The sequence below is a fragment of the Chlorocebus sabaeus genome, chromosome 11 (assembly GCF_047675955.1).
Source record: "Chlorocebus sabaeus isolate Y175 chromosome 11, mChlSab1.0.hap1, whole genome shotgun sequence".
In the NCBI taxonomy this organism is placed as follows: Eukaryota; Metazoa; Chordata; class Mammalia; order Primates; family Cercopithecidae; genus Chlorocebus; species Chlorocebus sabaeus.
In genome coordinates, this window is record NC_132914.1 from 96547325 (window position 1) to 96571092 (window position 23768).

The 23768-nt window shown below is 37.0% G+C and overlaps 1 protein-coding gene across 6 annotated transcripts in view; it reads right to left on the reverse strand.

The window, feature by feature from the left end:
- Window positions 1-23768, reverse strand: part of ANKS1B (ankyrin repeat and sterile alpha motif domain containing 1B) — a 1279773-nt gene that overhangs the window by 507685 nt on the left and 748320 nt on the right. For all 6 annotated transcript variants that reach the window (XM_008004353.3, XM_037987370.2, XM_037987376.2 and 3 more), the window contains exons 13-14: window positions 7940-8529; window positions 6004-6076 (exon numbers count right to left, since the gene is read on the reverse strand). In XM_008004353.3, the coding sequence (XP_008002544.2) occupies window positions 6004-6076; window positions 7940-8529 (663 nt within the window). The remainder of the gene's footprint in view (window positions 1-6003; window positions 6077-7939; window positions 8530-23768) is intronic.

Sequence of the window (23768 nt, forward strand, 5' to 3'; positions counted from 1 at the left end):
CATCATTGCTGAGACTTGAGTAGCTCACAGTGTAAACAAAGTGGCTGGGAAGCTCCAACTTGGTGGAGCTCACCGCAGCTCAGCCTCTCTAGATTCCACCTCTGGGGGAAGGCCATAGCAGAAAAAAAGGCAGCAGACAGCTTCTGCAGACTCAAAAGTCCCTGTCTGACAGTGCTGAAGAGAGCAGTGGTTCTCTCAGCACAGCATTCGTGCTCTGAGAACAGATAGACTTCCTCCTCAAGCAGGTCCCTGACCTCTGTGTAGCCTGACTGGGAGACACCTCCCAGTAGGGGTCAACAGACACCTCAAACAGGTGGTTGCCCCTCTGGGACAAAGCTTCCAGAGGAAGGATCAGGCAGCAATATTTGCTGTTCTGCAGCCTCCGCTAGTGATACCCAGGTAAACAGGGTCTGGAGTGGGCCTCCAGCAAACTCCAATAGACCTGTAGCTGAGGGGCTTGACTATTAGAAGGAAAACTAACAAACAGAAAGCAATAGCATCTACACCAACAAAAAGGACATCAACACCAAAACCCCATCTGTATCAGTCACCAACATCAAAGACCAAAGGTTGATAAAACCACAAAAATGGGGAGAAACCAGAGCAGAAAAGTGGAAACTTCCAAAAACCAGAATTCCTCCTCTCCTCCAAAGGATCACGGCTCCTCGCCAACAAGGGAACAAAACTGGACAGAGAATGAGTGTGATGAGGTCGGTAATAACAAACTCCTCTGAGCTAAATGAGCATGTTCTAACCCATCTCAAGGAAGCTAAAAACCTTGAAAAAAAGATTAGATGAATGGCTAACTAGAATAAATGGTGTAGAGAAGACCTTAAATAACCTGATGCAGCTGAAAACCAAAGCATGAGAACTTCATGATGCATGCACAAGCATCAATTGCAGATTTGAGCAAGTGGAAAAAAGGATATCAGTGATTGAAGATTAAATTAATGAAATAAAGCAAGAAGACAAGATTAGAGAAAAAAGAGTGAAATGAAGTGAACAAAGCCTCCAAAAAATATGGGACTATGTGAAAAGACAAAACATGTTTCATTGGTGTACCGGAAAGTGATGGGGAAAATGGAACCAAGTTAGAAAACACTCTTCAGGATATTATCCAGGAGAACTTCCCTAGCCTAGCAAGGCAGGCCAACATTCAAATTCAGGAAATACAGAGAACACCACGAAGATACTCCTCGAGAAGAGCAACCCCAAGACACATAATCATCAGATTCACCAAAGTTGAAATGAAGGAAAAAATGTTAACGGCAGCCAGAGAGAAAGGTCAGGTTACCCACAAAGGGAAGCCCATTAGACTAAGCAGATCTCTTGGCAGAAACACTATAAACAAGAAGAGAGTGGGGGCCAATATTCAACATTTTTAAAAAAAGAATTTTCAACCCAGAATCTCATATCCAGCCAAACTATGCTTCAGAAATGAAGGAGAAATAAAATCCTTTACAGACAAGCAAATGTTGAGAGATTTTGTCACCACCAGGCCTGCCTTATAAGAGCTTGTGAAGGAAGCACTAACCATGAAAAGGAACAACTGGTACCAGCCACTGTAAAAACATGCCAAATTGTAAAGACCATCAATGCTATGAAGAAACTGCACAATTAATGAGCAAAATAACCAGCTAATGTCATAATGACAGGATCAAATTCAAAGATAACAATATGAACCTTAAATGTAAATGGGCTAAATGCCCCTATTAAAAGACACAGACTGGCAAATTGGATAAAGAGCCAAGACCCTTCGGTGTGCTGTATTCAGGAGACCCATCTCACATGCAAAGATGCACATAAGGCTCAAAATAAAGGGATGCAGGAAGATCTTCCAAACAAATGGAAAGCCAAAAAAAAGCAGGGTTGCAATCCTAGTCTCTGATAAAACAGACTTTAAACCAACAAAGATCAAAAGAGACAAGGGCATTACATAATGGTAAAGGGATCAATTCAACAAGAAGAGCTAACTATCCTAAATATATATGCACCCAATACAGGAGCACCCAGATTCATAAAGCAAGTCCTTAGAGACCTACAAAGAGACTTAGACTCCCACACAACAATAATGATAGAGTTTAACACCCCACTGTCAATATTAGACAGATCAATGAGACAGAAAGTTAACAAGGATATGCAGGACTTGAACTTAGCTCTGGACCAAGCGGACATAATAGACATCTACAGAACTTTCCACCCCAAATCAACTGAGTAGACTTTCTTCTCAGCACCACATTGCACTCATTCTAAAATTGACCACATAATTGGAAGCAAAACACTCCTCAGCAAATGTAAAAGAACAGAAATCATAACAAACTGCCTCTCAGACCACAGTGCAATCAAATTAGAACTCAGGATTAAGAAATTCACTCAAAACTGCACAATTACATAGAAACTGAACAATCTGCTCCTGACTGACTACTAAGTAAATAACGAAATGAAGGCAGAAATAAAGATGTTCTTTGAAACCAATGAGAACAAAGACACAATGTACCAGAATCTCTGGCATACATTTAAAACAGTGTGTAGAGGGAAACTTAAAGCACTAAATGCCCACAAGAGAAAGGAGGAAAGATCTAAAATCAACATCCCAACATTACAACTAAGAAAACTAGAGAAGCAAGAGCAAACAAATTCAAAAGCTAGCAGAAGACAAGAAATAACTAAGATCAGAGCAGAATTGAAGGCGTTAGAGACACAAAAAAATCCTTCAAAAAAATCAATGAAGCCAAGAGCTGTTTTTTTTTTAAAAAGATCAATAAAATAGATTGCTAGCAAGACTAACAAAGAAGAAAAGAGAGAAGAATGAAATAGATGCAATAAAAAATGATAAAGGGATATCACCAGCAATCCCACAGAAATACAAACTACTATCAGAGAACACTATAAACACCTCTATGCCAATAAACCAGAAAATCTAGAAGAAATGGATAATGTTCCTGGACACATATACACTCTGAAGACTAAACCAGGTAGAAGTTGAATCTCTGAATAGACCAATAACAGGTTCTGAAATTGAAGCAATAATAGCCTGCCAAGTAAAAAAAGTCCAGGACTAGACAGATTCATGGTCGAGTTCTACCAGAGGTACAAAGAGGAACTGGTACCATTCCTTCAGAAACTTTTCCAATTGATAGAAAAAGAGAGAATCTTCTCTAACTCATTTTATGAGGCCAGCATCATCCTGATACCAAAGCCTGGCAGAGACACAACAAAAGAGAATTTTATGCCAATATCCCTGATGAACACTGATGCAAAAATCCTTAATAAAATACTAGCAAATTGAATCCAGCAGCACATCAAAAAGCTTATCCAGTTGGCTTCCTCCCTGGGATGCAAGGTTGGTTCAACATATGCAAATCAATAAATGTAATCCATCACATAAACAGAACCAACAACAAAAATCACATGATTATCTCAGTAGATGCAGAAAAGGCCTTTGACAAAATTCGACAGCCCTTCATGCTAAAAACTTTCAATAAACTAGGTATTGATGAAATGGATCTCAAAATAATAAGAGCTATTTATGACAAACCCACAGCCAATATCATACTGAATGGGCAAAAAGTGGAAGAATTCCCTTTGAAAACTGGTACAAGACAGGGATGTCTTCTCTCACCACTCCTATCACCACTCCTATTCAACATAGTGTTGGAAGTTCTGGCTAGGGCAGTCAGGCAAGAGAATGAAATAAAGGGTATTCAATTAGGAAGAGAGGAAGTCAAATTGTCTCTGTTTGCAGATGATATGATTGTATATTTAGAAAACCCCATCATCTCAGCCCAAAATCTCCTTAAGCTGATAAACAACTTCAACAAAGTCTTGGGATACAAAATCAATGTGCAAAAACCACTAGCATTCCTATACACCAATATTAGACAAACAGAGAGCCAAATCATGAGTGAACTCCCATTCACAATTACTACAAAGAGAATAAAATACCTAGGAATCCAATTTTCTAGGGATGTGAAGGACCTCTTTAACCAGAACTACAAACCATTGCTCAATGAAATAAAGAGGACACAAACAAATGGAAGAACATTCTATGCTCATGGATAGGAAGAATCAATATCATGAAAATCGCCACACTGCCCAAGATAATATATAGATTTAATGCGATTCCCACCAACAGTGGGACTTTCTTCACAGAATTGGAAATGCTGACTTTCTTCACAGAATTGGAAAAAACTACTTTAAAATTCATATGGAACCAAAAAAGAGCCTGCATAGCCAAGACAATCCTAAGCAAAAAGAACAAACCTGGAGGCATCACGTTACCTGACTTCAAATTATACTACAACCAAAACAGCATGGTACTGGTACCAAAACAGAGATATAGACCAATGGAACAGAACAGAGGCCTCAGAAATAACACCACACATCTACAACCATCTGATCTTTGACAAATCTGACAAAAACAAGCAATGGGAAAAGGATTCCCTATATAATAAATGGTGCTGGGAAAACTGGTTAGCCATATATAGAAAGCTGAAACTGGATCCCTTCCTTATACCATATACAAAAATTAACTCAAGATGGATTAATGACTCAAATGTAAGACCTAACACCATAGAAACCCTAGAAGAAAACCTAGGCAATACCATTCAGGACACAGGCATGGGCAAAGACTTCATGACTAAAACACCAAAAGCAATGGCAACAAAAGCCAGAATAGACACATGGGATCTAATTAAACTAAAGAGATTCCACACAACAAAAGAAACTATCATCAGAGCGAAGAGGCAACCTACAGAATGGGAGAAAATCTTTGCAATCTACCCATCAGACAAAAGGCCAATATCCAAAATCTACAAAGAACTTAAACAAATTTACAAGAAAAAAACAAATAATCCCATCAAAAAGTGGGCAAAGGTTATGAACAGACACTTCTCAAAAGATGACACTTATGCAACCAACAATATGAAAAAATGCTCATCATCACTGGTCATCAGAGAAATGCAAATCAAAACCGCAATGAGATACCATATCATGCCAGTTAGAATGGCAATCATTAAAAAGTTAAGAAACAACAGATACTGGAGAGGATGTGGAGAAATAGGAACACTTTTACACTATTGATGGGAGCGTAAATTAGTTCAACCATTGTGGAAGACAGTGTATGGCGATTCCTCAAGGATCTAGAACTAGAAATATCATGTGACCCAGAGATCCCATTACTGGATATATACCTAAAGGATTATAAATCATGCTACAATAAAGACACATGCACACGTATGTTTATAGTGGCACTATGCACAATAGGAAAGACTTGGAACCAACCAAATGTCCATCAGTGATAGACTGGATTAAGAAAATGTGGCACATATACACCATGGAATACTATGCAGGCGTAGGAAAGGATGAGTTAATGTCCTTTGCAGGGACATGGATGAAGCAGGAAACCATCAATCTCAGCAAACTGTCACAAGGACAGAAAACCAAACACCACCTGTTCTCACTCATAAGTGAACAATGAGAACACACGGACATAGGGCAGGGAACGCCACATGCAGGATCCTGTTGGGGGTTGGGGGGCTGGGTGAGGGATAGCATTAGGGGAAATACCTAATGTAAATGATGAGTTGACGGGTGCAGCAAACCAACATGGCACATGTATACCTATGTAACAAATCAGAGCGTTGTGCACATGTACCCTAGAACTTAAAGTATAATAATAATAAAAAAGACTTACAACCAACAGAGAGTTTAAAGTATATTTAAATTAAAAGTATTATTAAAAAATTCTAAAAAAAAAAAAAAAGGGAAAACTTCACTGGCATTGTAAAATAGCACATGGGAAAAAAACCCCTCTCAATTTGCTAAGTCAATATTCTTATAACTGATGTTGCTTATATGTCGTTGTTAGATCTGAGAGTGGAAGGAAATAATTTGTAGTTATTGTTATAATGAAAAAACTGCAATTATCTAAAGATGCCTACCATTTTCTCACTACTTTTTAAGCACATTTATTCATTACAATGTAAAGGAAGGTATACTTACTTGTGGTCTCACCATTCATTTCTTTAAGTTCATTGTTGATTCCAACATCTATGGAACTCATTATTTTGTCAATCTGTAAGAAACAAAAACCATTTAAATGGATTGTTACATTGACTTTTAACATTGCATTTGAAAATAACTTTCAAATGAAGGGAGCAAATAGTTTTGATGTTATCACCACAGTGTTCCCCAGTTAAGAGACGGATAGAGAAAGATTTAAAGGGAAGCAAACATCTTTGGAATTGCTTTATTACAATGCAAAGTATGTTCCCTTTCTTAAACTTTCAAAATTAGCTTGCCTTTTCTTTGTGTTTCTTGAAATAAACTTTGTACTTGGATAGATTGGTCATTTAGGAACTGTGTACTCTTCAAACTCAGAAGGGCTGTAGATAAATTCATGTGACAAAGTCTTTCCTCTCTGGCATCCTTCTTCTGCCTAAGAACATGTGTCCCATCTACCTGGTAAAGGAGCGGGTTTCAGGGTGTGGAGAGCGTGGCCACAGGAGCAAAGTTTTTTGTTTTTTGTTTTGACGGAATCTCACTGTGTTGCCTAGGCTACAGTGCAGTGGCACCATCTCAGCTCACTGCAACCTCTGCCTCCCAGGTCCAAGTGAGTCTTGTGCCTCAGCCTCCCAAGTAGCTGCGCTTACAGGTGTGTGCCACCACACCTGGGTAATTTTTGTGTTTTTAGTAGAGACGGGGTTTTGCCATGTTAACCAGGATGTTTTTGAACTGCTGGCCTCAAGTGATCTACCTGCCTCGGCGTCCCAAAGTGCTGGGATTATAGGCATGAGCCACCATGCCTGGCCTGGAGCTAAGTTCTAACCAAATGGTTTGACCAGCCACAAGCTGATTAGTGGCATCCAATCACCAGCATCTAGGCATGAAAACAACTTAATTATAAGATCTAAGCTAAATGTTAATTAATCTTGCCTCTACAAAAGGATTTCAGATGTTATTCACTAAATTATTAAATAAAAGAAATGGCTATACTTGAAAAAATTACCATCTACAAGTATGAAATTTAAAGGAAGATATGACTGTCTAAGCTATAGCAATTTGGGGCTTAATGCCTCTCTTGATGCTAGCAACCTAAATAAGACAGCAGGTTTCAAAAAGGACAATGGGCATTACTTAAATGTCCCAGTTTATTCACCCCGAAACAGATGCAGAGATATTAAGTGATTTTCTCAAACAGCTCAATTCAGAATATCACTATCAGAACATATCCATTTCTAGTTCTCCAAATACTATAATGATCTATTGTGCTTCTAAACCTAATCTAACTGGCACAGTCTTTTCAGAGACAATATGTGATGTGTTAGAATGAAATACCGAGAGAGACTGTATGAAATTAAAGACTTTGTCTTTAAGTAGAACTTAAATTGGTGATATTTGAACCTCAAGCATTTTTTTCTTTATTTCCCTGATAGCTGCAAAAGGGAAATATCAAATGATGTGTGTTTATTGTGTGGTGGTTGGAGAAGAGCTGGGACACTTTATTTACCATGAAGATTCTAAGGAGCTCTTCTGAAAATATTAGATACTTTAAAGAAGGGAGACAAGCTAACAAAGAGTTTGGCAAGTAGCAAAACAACACAGAGAAAAATACCAAGCTTTTTCTCTATTTGTCAGCTGCAGTGCTTGGTAGGACAAGATGTGAATATTCTCTTGTACCTCATAGCTAGTTATTACTTCTGCTTGATATCAATTTCTATGGAAACAATAGATTAACCCACATGTGTGGAACTGTGTTTGTTTTTATACTTGCTGTGAAATTACCATGCATTACCCACAGAACCATTTCATTCCCGTTGGAGCTGTGTGCATTTTTTTTGCTTGCTTTTGAAAGACCTAAAAAGCTGAAAATCCTTCCCCCAAACCTCCCTCGACTCCAAAGCCTTATAGGATGAACAGCAAGAAGAACAAATCTTACTTCTTCCCATTCCGATGTGAAGGATGGTGTTCTTTCAGAATTCCCTTTAGAACTGTGTTCAGCAGTGGAAGATTCACTCCAGTTAACTCTTGATGTTTTCTCATTGGAAGGATAGGCAATGAGATCAGAATCAGATTTAGAGACATTTTTTGACAAATGCATGTCGATCAAGGCTTTAGGCAATGACCTTATTCTCCCCAGAGTACAGGCTCTCTCCACAAATCCCCCTGTATTCATAACCCACTGGTCCCCATTCCGAGATCCACTCCTGGTTGATCTTGTGCCAACAATGGTATGGTTTTCAAGTTGGTTGCTTTTTTTGTGAAAAATTGTTCTACTGACCACTTTGGGTTTAATTTTCTTTACCAAAGGTTCTGAGTTATTTTCTATTGGAGACTGCTTGAAAGGCAAAGGACTGTTTGCCAAACTGACTTCATCTTGTCCTTTTTCACATTGTTCTCTTTTCCCATAGAGGTGAAATGGATTTTCAGGGGACTCACAGGCTGGAGAGGATCCATGGAGCAGGCCTGCAAATTGCTCAGGATCATATTCTTTTGGGGGATCATTGTCATCCTGTTGGGAGAGGTCATCTGCAAAAGGAAGGAAGGGATATTAGGGTTTATAAAGGGTTCTGAAAGTCACGATATAATAGCAGTGCCCTTATGAACATGTGGGCATCCAGACATTTGATTTACTCTACATAGCAATACCTTCACTTTTGAAATACCCATGACCTCACAGTGCCATGTATAGAATGAATGTATGAGTGTGTGTGCATGTGTGTGTGAATCAATCTTTCTGATATACCTTAGAGTTCATTTCAAAAGTATGAATTGTATATTAATTGAGTGACTTCATTCTCTTCTCCCTTGAACCCAGGGTATATGTTTTATAGTCAATGAACAAAATTGAATTTTCTTAAAGTAGAACACACACATCTAAACTCTCACAGTAAATGAATCATCATGCAGTAGGACATTAGGCAGGTAAGTCAAGGCCATATATAATGACAACTCTCTGCTCTCCTCCCAGCAAATAAATTCAAAAATGAAATTTTGAAAAAAGGTATTATTAAAAGTAATTTAAGTTTACTAATCCTGATCATATTACCTTAAATATAAATTAAAAATAATTCTATGCAGATTACATAATTTACACAAAAAAATTTGTTCAGACTTGACATAGGCAAACAATGCCATCCATAATATCAGAAAAAGAGAGACTCCGATACAAGAAACTAACTTTGAGCTATGAGCATAAAGGTAGCTTTTTCTTTCTTCTCTGAAATAGCATTAGCTATTTTCTAATTTCTTCAGACCTTTGAAGATGTAATGCAGAATAGAAACTGATGATGAATGATAATTTTTATTCCTTTGGATTTTTTTTTTCTAAGATAAAACATACATTTTCTCTGAGATTTAAAATACACTATGCTTTTTGCAATTTAATTTGTCTTTTAAAGACATACTGTGTAAAAACCTGGCCAAAGAATTTAGCAAAGAAAGTAAGTGTACTTTTTTTCAGTGTTCATTTTAATTCAGATCAATAGCTAAATGTTGCCAAGATCAAAATTTAAATTACCTGATAAGCCCATAACTCACTGTTGCAAAGAACTAAAGTATAGCAAATGTGGTACATAATGACAACAAATCCAAAGTTGATTTGCTGATTCATACTTTCGATAAGCTAGTTATTACTATAAACCCCAAACACTAACATTTTTATAAATTAACAAGTAACATTTAATGGGTAAGTGCTATTTACTAGGCACTGAATGAGGAATTATATTTATATCATCTCACTTGACACCCATAACAATCCTATAAAGTGATTATTAATAATAATTACGATTTTGTGATGGAAAGACATGGCCAAAATATCAAATTATCATATTTTTAAGAAATTGGCAACCATAATAAATCTCGTTAGACATTGGCTCAGAAGATGCTACAGATACATCTGCTCTTTATAGTGAAGATTGGCCCCAGGTCTCTATACTGCTGCCTGCCTGGGAAGTGGTAAAAGCAGGTATATTCCTAGCTATGTATCTCTAGACTTCACCCTGGTTCCTGCTTGATTTTTCCAAAGAGAAGATGTTTGCCTGCCCAGCTATCATACCAGCATCCTGAGATTGAATAAAGAAGAGTGACAGGAAGAGATCCAACAAACATGAATCTACAAAAGCAACAATCTGCACCCATCTACTACTATTATACTCAACTGTCTTCTCACAAAAACAAAACAAAACAATAAAACCTCATCCCTTTCTAAAATAGCCACACTGTCTTGATAACTCCCTATTTTGTTTTCCTTTCACAACAGAGACCATTCTAGGGGTAGAATAGTGAGTGAATAGGGGGATAAGGCAGCTTTGAATTCTCTCTAAAGACTAGAGTTTATCACTGAGTATGTGCATTTTTAAGAAGTCAAAATTAACACTTAGACAACTTAAGACACTATTTCTCCACCTAGTAAGCGATTAAGCTGAGATTCAAATTAAGGTCTATCACATTCTGACATCCATTGGACTTGCAAATATATTGCTATTAAAGATAAGCTTTTAAAAAATCTAGGGTTAGTTTATCCGTAGGACAAGCAAGTAGGCTCTTTGTAAAGAGATACATGCTTCTCCTGTTCATGATTATATCTGGAATTTGGGGAAAGTGGACTAAAAACATCAGAGCTTTTTCTTTGTTTTGCTTTGTTTTCTTCTTGGAGATAAGCTAATACTAAGAAGAAAACAAGACCTGGCATCTTGTTGCAATGCATTTTTTTTCCCTAGGCTACCTGGATCTCACATAGTACTTTACAACACAAGCAGGTTGGTATGGGTGACAATAATGGTGATTAAGGTGGTAGGAAGGAGGAATTCTGAAATAAGGAAGTTTTAGAATTTCATTATGAAAGTTGCTGAAGAAGGATAAAGGGTCTGAATTTGAAAGGCAAATCGAGCCGGGCACGGTGGCTCACGCCTGTAATCCCAGCACTTTGGGAGGCCAAGGCGGGTGGATCATGAGGTCAGGAAATCGAGACCATCCTGGCTAACACGGTGAAACCCCTTCTCTACTAAAAATACAAAACAAACAAACAAACAAACAAACAAAAAGTCAGCCGGGTGTGGTATCAGGTGCCTGTCAAGTCCCAGCTGAGGCTGAGGCAGAAGAATGGCACGAACTCGGGAGGCGGAGCTTGTGGTGAGCCGAGATCTCGCCACTGCACTTCAGCCTGGGCGAAGAGAGAAACTCCGTCCCAAACTAAAAAAAAAAAAAAAAAAAGAAAGGAAAATCGAAAAGAGCTTGCCTATTGTGGGAAAAAGGTTCTGTAAATCTCAACAAAAGAATTTCTGACGATGCTCATTATCTAGAAAAATGAGAATTTTAGGGGCGTAATATTATTTAAAGTTTTCTGCAAATATTATTATTGGGTTACCATCCCCTATGTAGTTTAACCACAATGACTATAATTACCACCCACAATGCTTTACACTGTCCAAGTCCTCTAGTCACAAGCAGTCACTTCTCAAAGTAAAAGATAATTTCGTTGTTAGCTTATAAAGCTTAGTTTTCTGAATAGCAGTTCTTAGCATTGTGATGGTAACATTTCTGCCAAGAGTGGTGAAAAGACAAATATTACTCGCTTTTTCCAGTGGCCAAATTCTAAAGATTATTCAAGTCAAAGAAAATGAGAAGTTGATATGAAGCCTCCTGGAAAGCCTGTGTCGTGGATTGATTGCAGTTATGGCCCCAGTCTGCTCACAGCTCCCTGCAGACACAGCCCTCCCCTTATCCAGCCCTCCCATGCTGACTCCCTCACAGCGTGGCCATGTGCCTTGAACTGCTCAATCAGACTGCAGCAAATGTGATACAAGCAGAGACCTGAAAAGCATGTGTGCATTAGACTTGTTCCCTTGTTGCTCTTGGAACCCTGACACCATGTGAACAAGCCAGGCTGGCCTGCTGGATGATGAGGTGACACATTATCCAGCTGTTTCAAAATGTAGGTTTTATTATTTTTCAGGTATGTTGAAACCAACAGATCAGGAGACAACTGCCATTGAAAGACAGACGCTATCCTCATTGATCCGAGAGGCACGCCACGTTATAGGGGCCACACAGGGAAATACCAGGGTCCATCAGGAAGAGGCTGACAAAGTGAGGGGAGATTGTGGGCAAGAGCCTTTATTATGGTTTCCATGAAAAGAAACACACAAAGCAGGTATAAGCAGGTTTAGGAATGGCTAGTTTGAACAGTTTTAGCAGACTCTGGGGCATAGGAACTGTACCTAGTTGTCTGGTCATTAGAGCAGGTGAATGAATAGTGGCCTAGAGAGTCAGAGCCAGATAAAGGAGGTAATTGGGGGTATGGGCTCTGCAATTGTTAGTTTGCATAAGAAAAGCATGCTCAAGGGTGAGCTGTTTACTATCTCTAGGAATTAGTTAGCCCTAGGAGGGACAGTCCCTCCACAGCAAGAGCCCAAGAGACCGAAGCATAAAAATAAAAATACACAAATAAAATAGAAAATAAAAAGACATAGTTAATACATCAGTCAGTCCTGTTACCCCAACCAAAAGCCAGCCAACTTCCACCTGTGATAGTGGACCTACCAAACTCAGGCCATTCTGTCAATACCACTGATGCATCAGCAAGCACAGCCAAGAGGAGCTGAGGCTTTCCCAGGCCAGAAGAAGACACCCACCAGGATCATGAGCAATATTAACGGCCATTAAGTTTGGGATGGTTTGATATATGACAATAGATAACTAATTCAGTCTATATCCCAAGTTTTAAAGAATTAATATATTCTTCAAAATAAATTCTGGCAATGTTTCTATTTCCACATCTGGAAAATGATGATAGTAAGAGAATATACCTAAAAGTGTTGTGAAGATTGAATGAAATCATAGAGTAATAAATGTGCTAGTCCATTTGGGCTGATATAACAAAATTTCATAAACCGGGTATCTTACAAACAACAGATATTTATTTCTCACAGGCCTAGAGGCTGAGTAGTCCAAGATCAAGACACCAGCAGATTTGGTGTCAGGAGAGGGTTCATTTTCTGGTTCATAGAGGGTACCATCTTGCCTGGGTCTTCACATGGTGGAGGGAACAAAGGAGCTCTCTGGAGTCTCTCTTATCACCTCTCAAAAGGCCCACCTCCTATTACTATCATCTTGGGGGTTGGGATTTCAACATATGAATTTTGGTAGAACATAAATATTTGGACCATGGCAAGAAGTAAAGCAGTTAGAACAATATATGCTGCATAGAACACTAAGAATATGTTTATATTATTATAACAATAATTTTTAATCTATAGGGTTTCATTTTTACAAATACAGTAATAACTGTATTAGACACTCAATAAAGATTATTTTGACATAATAATCATGTGGGATTTACTCCTTTGTTTCTGTATATTTTAAAAAGTATACTTTGGAAAGAATTTTTTATGCTTTCTTTAGACAAAACGGAGGCAAAATACATAGATTAAACTGTTGTCATAACTTGTCTCATTTAATTTTACACTTCTCTTTTGATAAGTGGATATTTCATGCCAAGGTACAGAACTAAATACATGTGAATTCCAATCTGATAGCTATTCAAGGCATCATTAGCATTTCAAAGAAATGTCAGAGTAAATATCCAATAGGAAGCAGTTCAATCTCTTTTTATCCATCTTTGCTCTGATTTTTATCACCTATATATCACCTGAATAAGAATAAAATCCAAAATTTCATGCTATGGAAAAATTATAGAAAACAAGTGACTTTTTTCTATTATAGAGTATAACTTTTGTCTATTGGGTCATTGCATCTGCTTTAGACAATAAAAATTTTTCCTATTTTTAAGGATACCAGGGCTGATGCTGATATTAGTAGAAACTGTGAATTTATTTCACAAATATGTATAAAACATTTCCTGTATATAAGGTGGCAAAGTTTCAGCAGTGTCAAAGGCAAAGTCCTGCCTTCATGGTGCCTACATTCTAGCAGAAAAGACGACTACAGGCAAATCAAGAAATACAATAATATCTGATGATGGTATGTGCTGCGAAAAAAATAAAGTAATGAGATAGAAATGAAAGGAAGATGCTATAAGGCATTTGGGAAATGTCTTTCTCAGGAGCTGACATTGAGCAGACACAGAAATGACTGTGAAAGTATAAATCATTCAAAGTTTTGGGGGAGGATTATTTCAAGGCATAGGAAAGAAGATATGAAAAGTCCCTAAGGCTAGCTAGTAAGAACAGTAAGAAGGCCAGAGTGGCTATAATAGAGTGGTGGGGGATTAGTGGAATTGTTGGCGATCAAATCAGAGATGCAGGTAGGAATAGGGTTGGCGTGATATGACTTATACTTTTAGAAGATAATTGGTATTTCTGAACATGACAACAGCATAGTGTTCTTTTTAAATTGTTCACCTCAATTCTCATAAAAACAAGACACAGGGATCGTAAAAGAATAAAATGAGCAAATAATAGCAAAATAAAGGAAAAACACTACAGGTGATATCTCCAGTAAAGCTTAAGAACGATTAAGAAATCCTGTGGCCCTGAAAAACAGAGGGGTGTAGCCAAATCACAAGACAGCAGCAGGATCCAGAACTGAATCAGCAGTGGTGCAGCAATAGTGGTGAAGAGAAAGGGAAATTCAATGGCACCTACAAGCCATGGAATTGTCATCAGATACTGATTTCCCAAAGGAGAGTGTCTTGTGCTAAGCAGGAGAGTGTGCAGTAAAATTTGAGAATAACTAGCAGAACTTGTAAACACCTTGTAAATAGACCACAGGAAGTAGCTTACTCCCTCGAGAATAGCAGAAATCTCCAATAAATGCATGCCTGTAGTAGGCTACAGATCCACTCTGAAGAAAAACTTTTGGGAGAAGAATACAAATTGAGCAGGGTGAAAACACCAAAGATGTGAGGGAGAAAAACATTTCACATAATGGGGAAGTAGGGGCCAGATGCAGCAGCTCACACCTGTAACCCCAACAGTTTGGTAGGCTAAGGCGGGAGGATACCTTAAGCCCAAGAGTTTGAGACCAGCCTGGGCAACATAGCAAGACCTTATATGTGCAAAACATGTTTTAAAAAATATTTAAGCATGGTAATGAGTGCCTGTGGGTTCCAGCTACTCAGGAGACTGAGATAGAAGGATTGCTTGAGCCCAGGAGTTCAAGTCTGCAGTGAGCTTTGATCATGCCACTGCACTCAGTCTGGGCAACAGAGTGAGACTTTCTCTACAGAAAAAAAGGCAGTGAGGGTGGCGTCAGGTAGATGTTCAGTGGAGGGAGGCTTTGAATGTAATAGAATAGCAAAGCACAGCGTTCAGATGTGAGAGCACCACTTTGGAAGGTAGGTGCATGGAACTCAAGAACACTGAGGTAGTAGCAGGAACCCTTCCTGAATCAAGCAGAGAAAAACTTATATTTCTTAATACTTCATCGTAACTGCAAAGGAGAAGGCCCTTGAGATGTGAAGGGCTCATGGCTACTGTGGCTCATCCCTGCTCCCAGACAGGAACCTCTTCCTAATCCAGGACATCCCTTCTCATTAAACATGGAAAAGAAAAAAGGATTCAGATAGGAGGCAATTTTAGGAACAAAATAAATAATGACAGTAATAGATTATAACCCATTGAATAAGATAGAAAAACATGAGCCCATAAATAAATAAATGATTTAAAAGTTTGACTAGGAATGGGAATCTTAAATAATTTCAAATTGCCTCCCCACAAAATACTTATTAATTAGAAAGAGGAAAAAGAGACACTACACAGTGAAGAAATCTAGGAGGCCCTATCTTAATCAAATGATCAAAGTGAAAAATATCAGTAATGGAACAAATCAAAATCATATCCAGTGTGGTAAAGATGCAATGAGAAAAATGCAGAATCACTTTTGGATTTTCCTGCCAAAGATGTGTAACTTAAATCTAATTATATAGGAATATCAGAAATATCAGAGAAATCCAATTCATGGGACATTCTACAAAATAATTGGCCTGTAATCTTCAAACGTGTCAAGGTCATGAAAGTCAAAGAAAGTCAAAGGAACCCAAAGGAACCCTTCCAGGTTGAACAAGACTAAAGAGACATTACAACTAAATGCAATGTATGATCCTGAACTAGATCCATTGATCATAAAAAATATTATTGGGAAAACCAGTAAATCTTGAATGGGGTCTGAGGAATAGATAATAGTGATGTATTAACTTTCTGATTTGGTTGCACTGTGGTTGTGTAAGAATGTACTTACCTGTAGAAAATATACACTAAATTAGCAGTTATCAAAGTATAGTCCAGGGATGCTTGGGGTCTCCAAGACTATTTCAGAAGTTTCATGAGGTCAAAACAATTTTCAGACTAACACTAAGACATTATTTGCCCATTTCACTTTCATTATCTCATGAGTGTAGAGTAGAGTTGTTCAGAGGCTACATGATGTGTCTTTTCACAGTGGAAATATGTGATGCCTCTTTCTATCTCAGCTGTAGGAACTGGCACGCTGTTACTTCTTGACAGAAGAAAGTCATATGTCTAAACCTAAGTAAATGGAGTGAGGATGTAAATGGCCACCTATGCTACTGCACTGCAATGTACCATGGCAGAAGAGAGAGTAAAGAACTGAGAACAGTAATCTCATCTTAAAAAATAATGTTTGCTCTAAGTTTTGGGTAGATGCCATTTATTAAGTTAAATGTCTTATCTTCTAAGGTTGCTCAGAATTTTAATTGTGACTAGATACTGAGTTTATAACAAATGTTTTTCTGCATCTGTTCAGTTATGTAATTTTTCTCCTTTACTCTGTTAGTGTGAACGACATTTGAACATTCTCTAATATTAAATATTAGATATTAATGGGATACCAATAATATAAACTCAGGGTGGTCATAATGAACTTTCTTTTTGGCATCCTGCTAGATTTGGTTCGTTAGTACTTTGGGATCTTTGCATCTATGTTCATGAAAGAAATAGGCCTTTTAGTATTACCTTTTTTATTCTGTCTAGTTTTGACATGATTATTCACCTCATAGAAATAGTTGGAGAAAATTTCCAGTTCTCTAGAAGAGTTTATATAAGATTGCAATGATATGTTTCTTGAAAGCCTTTATATTTACTTTACCTTTAAAATCATCCAGACTCAACATATTCTTTGTGGAAAGATTTCAAATTTTTCATTAAGTTTATTTAGTATAGAACTACTTGGAGTCTCTATACCTTTTTGAAGTTTTTTAAAGTTATAATTATCTAGAATTTGTCTAATTTCTCTCAGTATTAAAATTCATTGGTACAAAATTATTCATTCTTCTTTCTTAACCTTTGAATGGTTTTTTGTATCTGTAGATTTACCCCCTTTTCTTTCCTAATAGGTGTATTTGTACCTTTTATCTTGATCATTTTGACTGGAAAGTGCATTCATTTTTTTAGTGTCATCAATGATTCCATTTCTGGCTTTGTGAATTAATATTACATATTTTTTTTCTATTTCATTAATTTCTGTCCTTTACTATTTTCTTTCTATGCCTTTTCTGGATTTATTCTGTCTCATAAAATTTCTTAAGTTGGCATTTACCTCATTAGCCTTCAGCATTTCTTCTAATATAAGCATTTAAAATTCCTAAGTTGTTGCATTCATCACATTTGATATTTAGCATTTATATTTTTGTTTAACTTTAAAGGTTTTTAAGTTAGTATTATGGCATCCCCTAACTTATTTCTCATGACTTATTTAGAAATGTGTATTTAAATTCATAAATCTATGGGGATATATATGGGAATCTTAATTTAACTTAATTATTTTTAGAAAATATAGTGTGTACGATATGAGTCTTTGACATGTTGAAACTTGCTTATAGTCAAGTCAAGATCACTTTTTGTGACTGTTTCATGAGAATCACATGTATTCTCTAACTGTTGAATACAAAGCTCTTTGCATTATATCAGATTAAATTTATTAATTGAACTCTTAAACTCTTCCATTGAGTGAGGTGTGTCAAAATCTAATTTTAGCAGCCTTATGTTTTTTCCTACAAAATGTATGTATATTTTATCAGCCAACATGGTGAAACCCTGTCTCTACTAAAAATACAAAAATTAGCTGCATGTGGTGGTGCGTGCCTATGATCCCAGCTACTCAAGAGGCTGAGGCAGGAGAATTGCTTGAATCAGGGAGTCGGAGGTTGCAGTGAGCCGAGTTCGCACCACTGCACTCCAGCTTGGGTGACAGTGAGACTCCATTTCAAAAAAAAAAAATAAAAAGTTTACAGTTAAATAATACCTTATCCACTTCCTTCCTAAACAATTTAAAAACTTTAGAGCGTTTTACATTCAATTACTTCTTCTATAATAAATATGGTTGTGAGTGTTTTAATTATTTTTTTAGCTTTACAAATCAGGTGTTATTATTTTATTCAGAACATGTTAAAATTTCAGTTGGTTTACATGTTTGCCATTTCATTTACTCACCATTCCTTCCTCAGAATGGCCTGAGATCATTTTCCTTCTTAAAGTTATTCTTTAGATTTTCCTTTTATACAGGCCTCTGGTGGTCAGTGCTCTAGTTTTCAACTGTGAATATCTTTCTATTTTACTCTCATTTATTTAAAAATTTTTTTAGTTCATAATTTTAGGTTGATAGTTATTCTCTCTCACGCTTCAAAGAAATTATTCCACTTTTTTGTGGCTTTCATTGTTTCCTTGATAATTCTGCTATCATGATACCTGTCTTTCTTGTGGGTGATCCATCCTTTCTCTACACCTGGTTTGAAAATCTCTGTATTTTTCAATTTCACAATAATATGTCTCACTATGGATTTCTTTTTATTTATCCTGCTTGGAATACAGTGTGTTTTCCGGACCTGTGAATCCATATTTTTATCAATTTGGAAAAAAATCAGTCATTATCCATCAAAAAATTTCCTATCCTACATTTTTTTTAAAAAATTATTTCCTCCTGAGTCTCTGATTCAAAGTTAACCTTTTCATTCCATACTTCATATCTGCCTTCCAGGTTTTCTGCCTCTCTGCCCCTCTGTGATACATTTTAGGGAATTTTTTCAAATGTATCCTTCAGTTCATTAACTCTCTCTTCATCTGTGCATAATCTGCTATTTAGCCTATTCCTTTAGGATTTTAAAAGTAATCTCAAGTATTCAATTTTTCATATCTGAAAATGCCATTTATTTTTCAAATTTTCCTGCTATTTACTTATAGTAATCATTTTTTACTCATTTTAATGACAAGGCATTTATTTATTTAAATATTTTGTTTATATATAGTGGTTCTATTTCTTATTTCCTATTTCCAGTAATAATATCTATAGTCATTGAGGGCTAAATATGTCTGTGTTATTTTTGTTGATATCTACTTATAGTGGTTTGCTTTTCAAGGTAATTAGAAATAATTTATTATTAACTTTATTACTTGATTTTAATCTATGGAACCTTGTTAATCTCATCAGGGAAGGTTTTCTGCAGAGAGAAAACCTTGTGCTTCCCTGAGCTGTGCTGTGTTGACTCAGCCTTCCAGCCTTCCAGCTGAGCCAGGGAACAGTGTCCCAAATAGCAACACTATTATTCCCATCTGCACTCAGAACAACATCAGCTCTCCTCTCTTCTATCAGACGTGTTTAGAGAGCAAGAGTCATTGGAGCAGGCAATGCCTTAAGAACATGTCCTATTCAGAATATATTTGTTCTGCTGCAGAAAGATGTCTCAGAGTACCTAGACTGACATAATTATTTGAAGCAAAATATTTTTATTTAAAAATGTACATTTGTGACAATATCACTTCCAAAAAAAAAAAAAACCACACAGTTTATTAGGACTCAAAAGTTTTTAATGTGACTCTTTAAATGATTTGTACCCTACTACATAGATAGGGTTAATAGTAAATTGCCTTGCCCTGCATGTTTGTGCCTTGTAATGTATGATGTAATATATAATCAATAAATTATCCTGAGAATTGTATAAATGAAGAACAAGCTTATTTTAATTAATTATGACCTCAAATAAAGCACATCCTTTTAAAATAAGATCCCCCTAAAGAGTATATTTATAAAGAACACAAAAGAACCTAATGGAGGTGTGGTATTTTTAAATAATTCCAAGTAGTCTATGATCTTCATTTTAAAAAAATCATGCAAAATAATCATAGAGTGTGTTTTGTACATAAATCCTAGATCAACTTAATTTGACTAAAGATAGCAAGGAGCTAAACTTTAATAATATATACTGTTAACTTGTCTCAACAAGCTTTTAAAGGAGTGCTGGGTTTTAGAAATACTAGGGAGAAATATTATCTACTTGTTTATTTTTACTTATAATGTAAACTTATGTGATGAGCTAGTACACTCATTTTTTTCCAAATATTGAGAAAATATTTTCCAGCTCACTTTCCAGGTCACTTTCACATTGAGATAGAAGTGTGAGTCAAACAAGTAACAATGAGCCACAGAGGAAAGAAACTTTATAGAACTGACATTCCCTTAATTCCCCAATGTAAAAAATCAATTATAGTTTCCAAAGACACACAAAATTAACTTAAGCAAACTCCAATTTTCTGGAAAGGAATTTATTTCAAAAATTACAAAGACCAAGATTCCATACTAGGTAAGGGGAACCACCAATAGGGATTGTGTGCCTTCTATGTTCAAGGTCATTCTATCTCATTTAATCCTCACAAAAGCCTCTGAATTGGTATTATGGCATTTGCACTGATGAGGAATCACACAGCTAGTGAACAGAGGAGCCAGTATGAGATATAAATCTGGCTAACGCAAAGTCTGCTTTTTTCCAATACATCAGGATGTTTTGTGTCAGATTACCCCAGAACCTCCTATGGCATCAGCACAATGCACCATCCACTGGAGTGTCCTATCCAAGTATCACTGGAGCTTGAAAACCACCCACTGGGCCTCTTTCCAGGTATCAGTAGTGATCTTTGGGTATTTATTCTGATTGCACAATTAGCCCAAAGATCGCTGGTATGCTTAGATGCTGAATGGTGTTAGATAGAGCATGTAATAAAATTCCCTCTTCTAAACAACTTAGGACCGGCAGCTGCCTTTCTGAAAAGCCACCCAGGTAAGCTCTGTTGTTTCCTGGTCTATTAGCCCTACACTCTGCCAAACTCAGCATTTAATGAGGAAGCCAGAGAATGCTGACATTCTGACAGCTCTTGGACAACAGACCATGCTGTTTGGCTCTGATTTCAAACATTTATAATCTTTTCTCTTGCTCCCTTTGCTCAATACAGGAGAGAGGCTATCAGCCAATTTCCCCATCGTTTATAGCAAATCCCAAGGCTCCCTTATTTCCAGCTGCTAAGCTGCCTGGGCAGACCGTATTACTAAATTATTGTATCTTTTTTGGTAGAGTGCCTGATCTGTCTTGGCATGCGCTTTGCATTGAAAGAAGCTCCTGTTGTAAGCAAAGGAAGCCAGCGACATTCACCCTTCCCGCACGTCTTTCCTCTGTTACCCTCAACCACTAACTTCTTTGTTTCCCATGTATAAGCCAAGTTCATAGGGGCAGTTTCTCAGCTATCTCTGCCTCCCTAGGGAGTTAAGGATTTCAAAGGGAGTTCTGTGCTAGGAGTAATTCCCATAGCCTAGAGCCAGATGAATAAATGGCGTCTAGTGAATAACTACATCAGAACCAAGAGGTTTTGTTTCTCTCTTACCAAAATGTATTTCTTTGTAATACCGCAGTCACTGTAACCATGTATTTTCCTCAACAGAAGAGACTGTATTGGGGGAAGAGAGGAAATAGCCTCTTTAACTCAAGTCTGTTGTTTTCAAGAGTGTTTGTCCTTTGGTTTAACTTATTTGAATAACTTTCCATTTATATACTATCCCAATGGATTATGAATGTGAAAAAAGAGCTATTCTGAAGAAATAAAACAAAAAAAATCTATGATCTTTAAATAAAATAGATTTTGTAATATAAAAGGGACAGAAACTATTTTTAATTACTCTAAAATGGATAACCACTCCGATTAAATTTTCAAAAGTTATACCTTGAATTTGAACTCAAAGTCACTCAAATATCCTCACTAAAAACTCTAAGAATGTAATGCATTCAAATGTATCCTGTGAGTTTTCTATTCCTGTAAGCAATGAACAGCCTAGATTTTTCTCACACGTATCTCAAGAGATACTTCATTTCAAAAGACCAGGAGAGTTATCAAACGTGTAATACTATTAACAAGATACACAATAGAAAATATACAGAAATGTTAAAGATAAATTATATCTAGGGAGTTATGTTTTAAATCAACTTTGCTGTTGCTATGGTAAGAGACATCCAATGTAAAACAAAAATCCTCTATAAGGCTTTGGTGCTATAGCCATGGCAACAATGATGTTCAACTCGGCGAACGTTTCCATCTGATTCAGAGAGAAGAACAACATATGCTTTAATCGGATGTAAAATGGCTTAGAAAATCGATCATTTATGGGCTATCTTTCACATGACCCTTCAACCAATTAAAGAAGACATTGTAAAGATAGCAATCGGAGGGCCTAAACAAAAGGCCCATAGATTTGCTTGCGTTTTTCATGATCACAGAAGCTGGAAAATCCACTTTAGCTGAGGTGTTGGTAAATGACATATTCATTTAGCAACTATCTCACAGAAATTTTCAGATTGGGGGCCTCATGTAATTTTCCATGCATAGGAAAACACTAAATGCAATCAAATGACAATTTCTATCTCTTTAACACAGGAAGAGAAATATCAACCTAAAGTAAGAAAATACGGAAAGTAGTGTTCTAGTTCTGAAAAAGAGAAGTCTCTTAAACGCTAGTCTCTTAAATCTACTCCAAATAGGCTTTTGTTCCACCTACCTCCATAGAATAGCCTTTATCAATATCAGCAAAATCTCTACCTTGCTGAAATGAACATTCATAACTCTCATCTTACTTGACCTACCAGCTATACAATTGATACAGATTATCATCTCTCTTGGATGAAACAGTTGAATTAACTCCCAAGATACCACACCCTTCTGGTTTTCATCCTACCTCCTAGGCTGTTCCTTCTCATTCTCTGCTCCTTCCTTCTGTTTCCAAATGTGGAAGCATTCAAGTGTTCCAGGGCCTGGCACACTTGGACCTCTTTCCTGTTTACATTTTCTGTTTATGTTAATTCCTTTGCTGGCCTCAGGGTTTAACATATTACTGAAACAACTGCAACACCCAAGTTTCTATTTTCAACCTAACTTATCCCCCAAACTCCAAACTTGCATATCCTACTGTCTTAGTTATCCTTATGCCTCCTTTTCTCTCACACCCCACACCCAATCACACAGCGAATCCTGGTGGCTCTATCTTTAAAATATACCTGCAACCTGCCTATGCCTCACTCATCCTTTTCTCCCTGGATTATTGTAGCAGCCTCCTAACCATCCCCTAGCTTTCATTTTTGCACCTCACAGGCAATCCTCAACATAGAAGTCAGGGTTATCTTAGTAAAACCAAGGCAAATCATGTCACTCCTCTGCTCAAAACTCTTCAATGGCACCTTGATCCACTCTGAGTAAAAGCCAGGATCCTTACAATAACCTGTGAGGCCATACATGATCTCAGACCTGTGGATACTCTGCCCCAATTCTCTTAAATAACATAAGCTCCTACTACACTCCTTTTCCCTTAACTGACATCTAGCTATATTTCCTCTTGCTATTACTCCAATGCATTAGGCATTCTTCTGGGTCATGACCTTTGTACTTGTTTTTTCTGCCTGAGATTCTCTTCCCTTAGGAAGTAGCCTCCTCCAACACATTCTTCAAATATCTATTCCTAAAGAAACCTTACTTCATAAT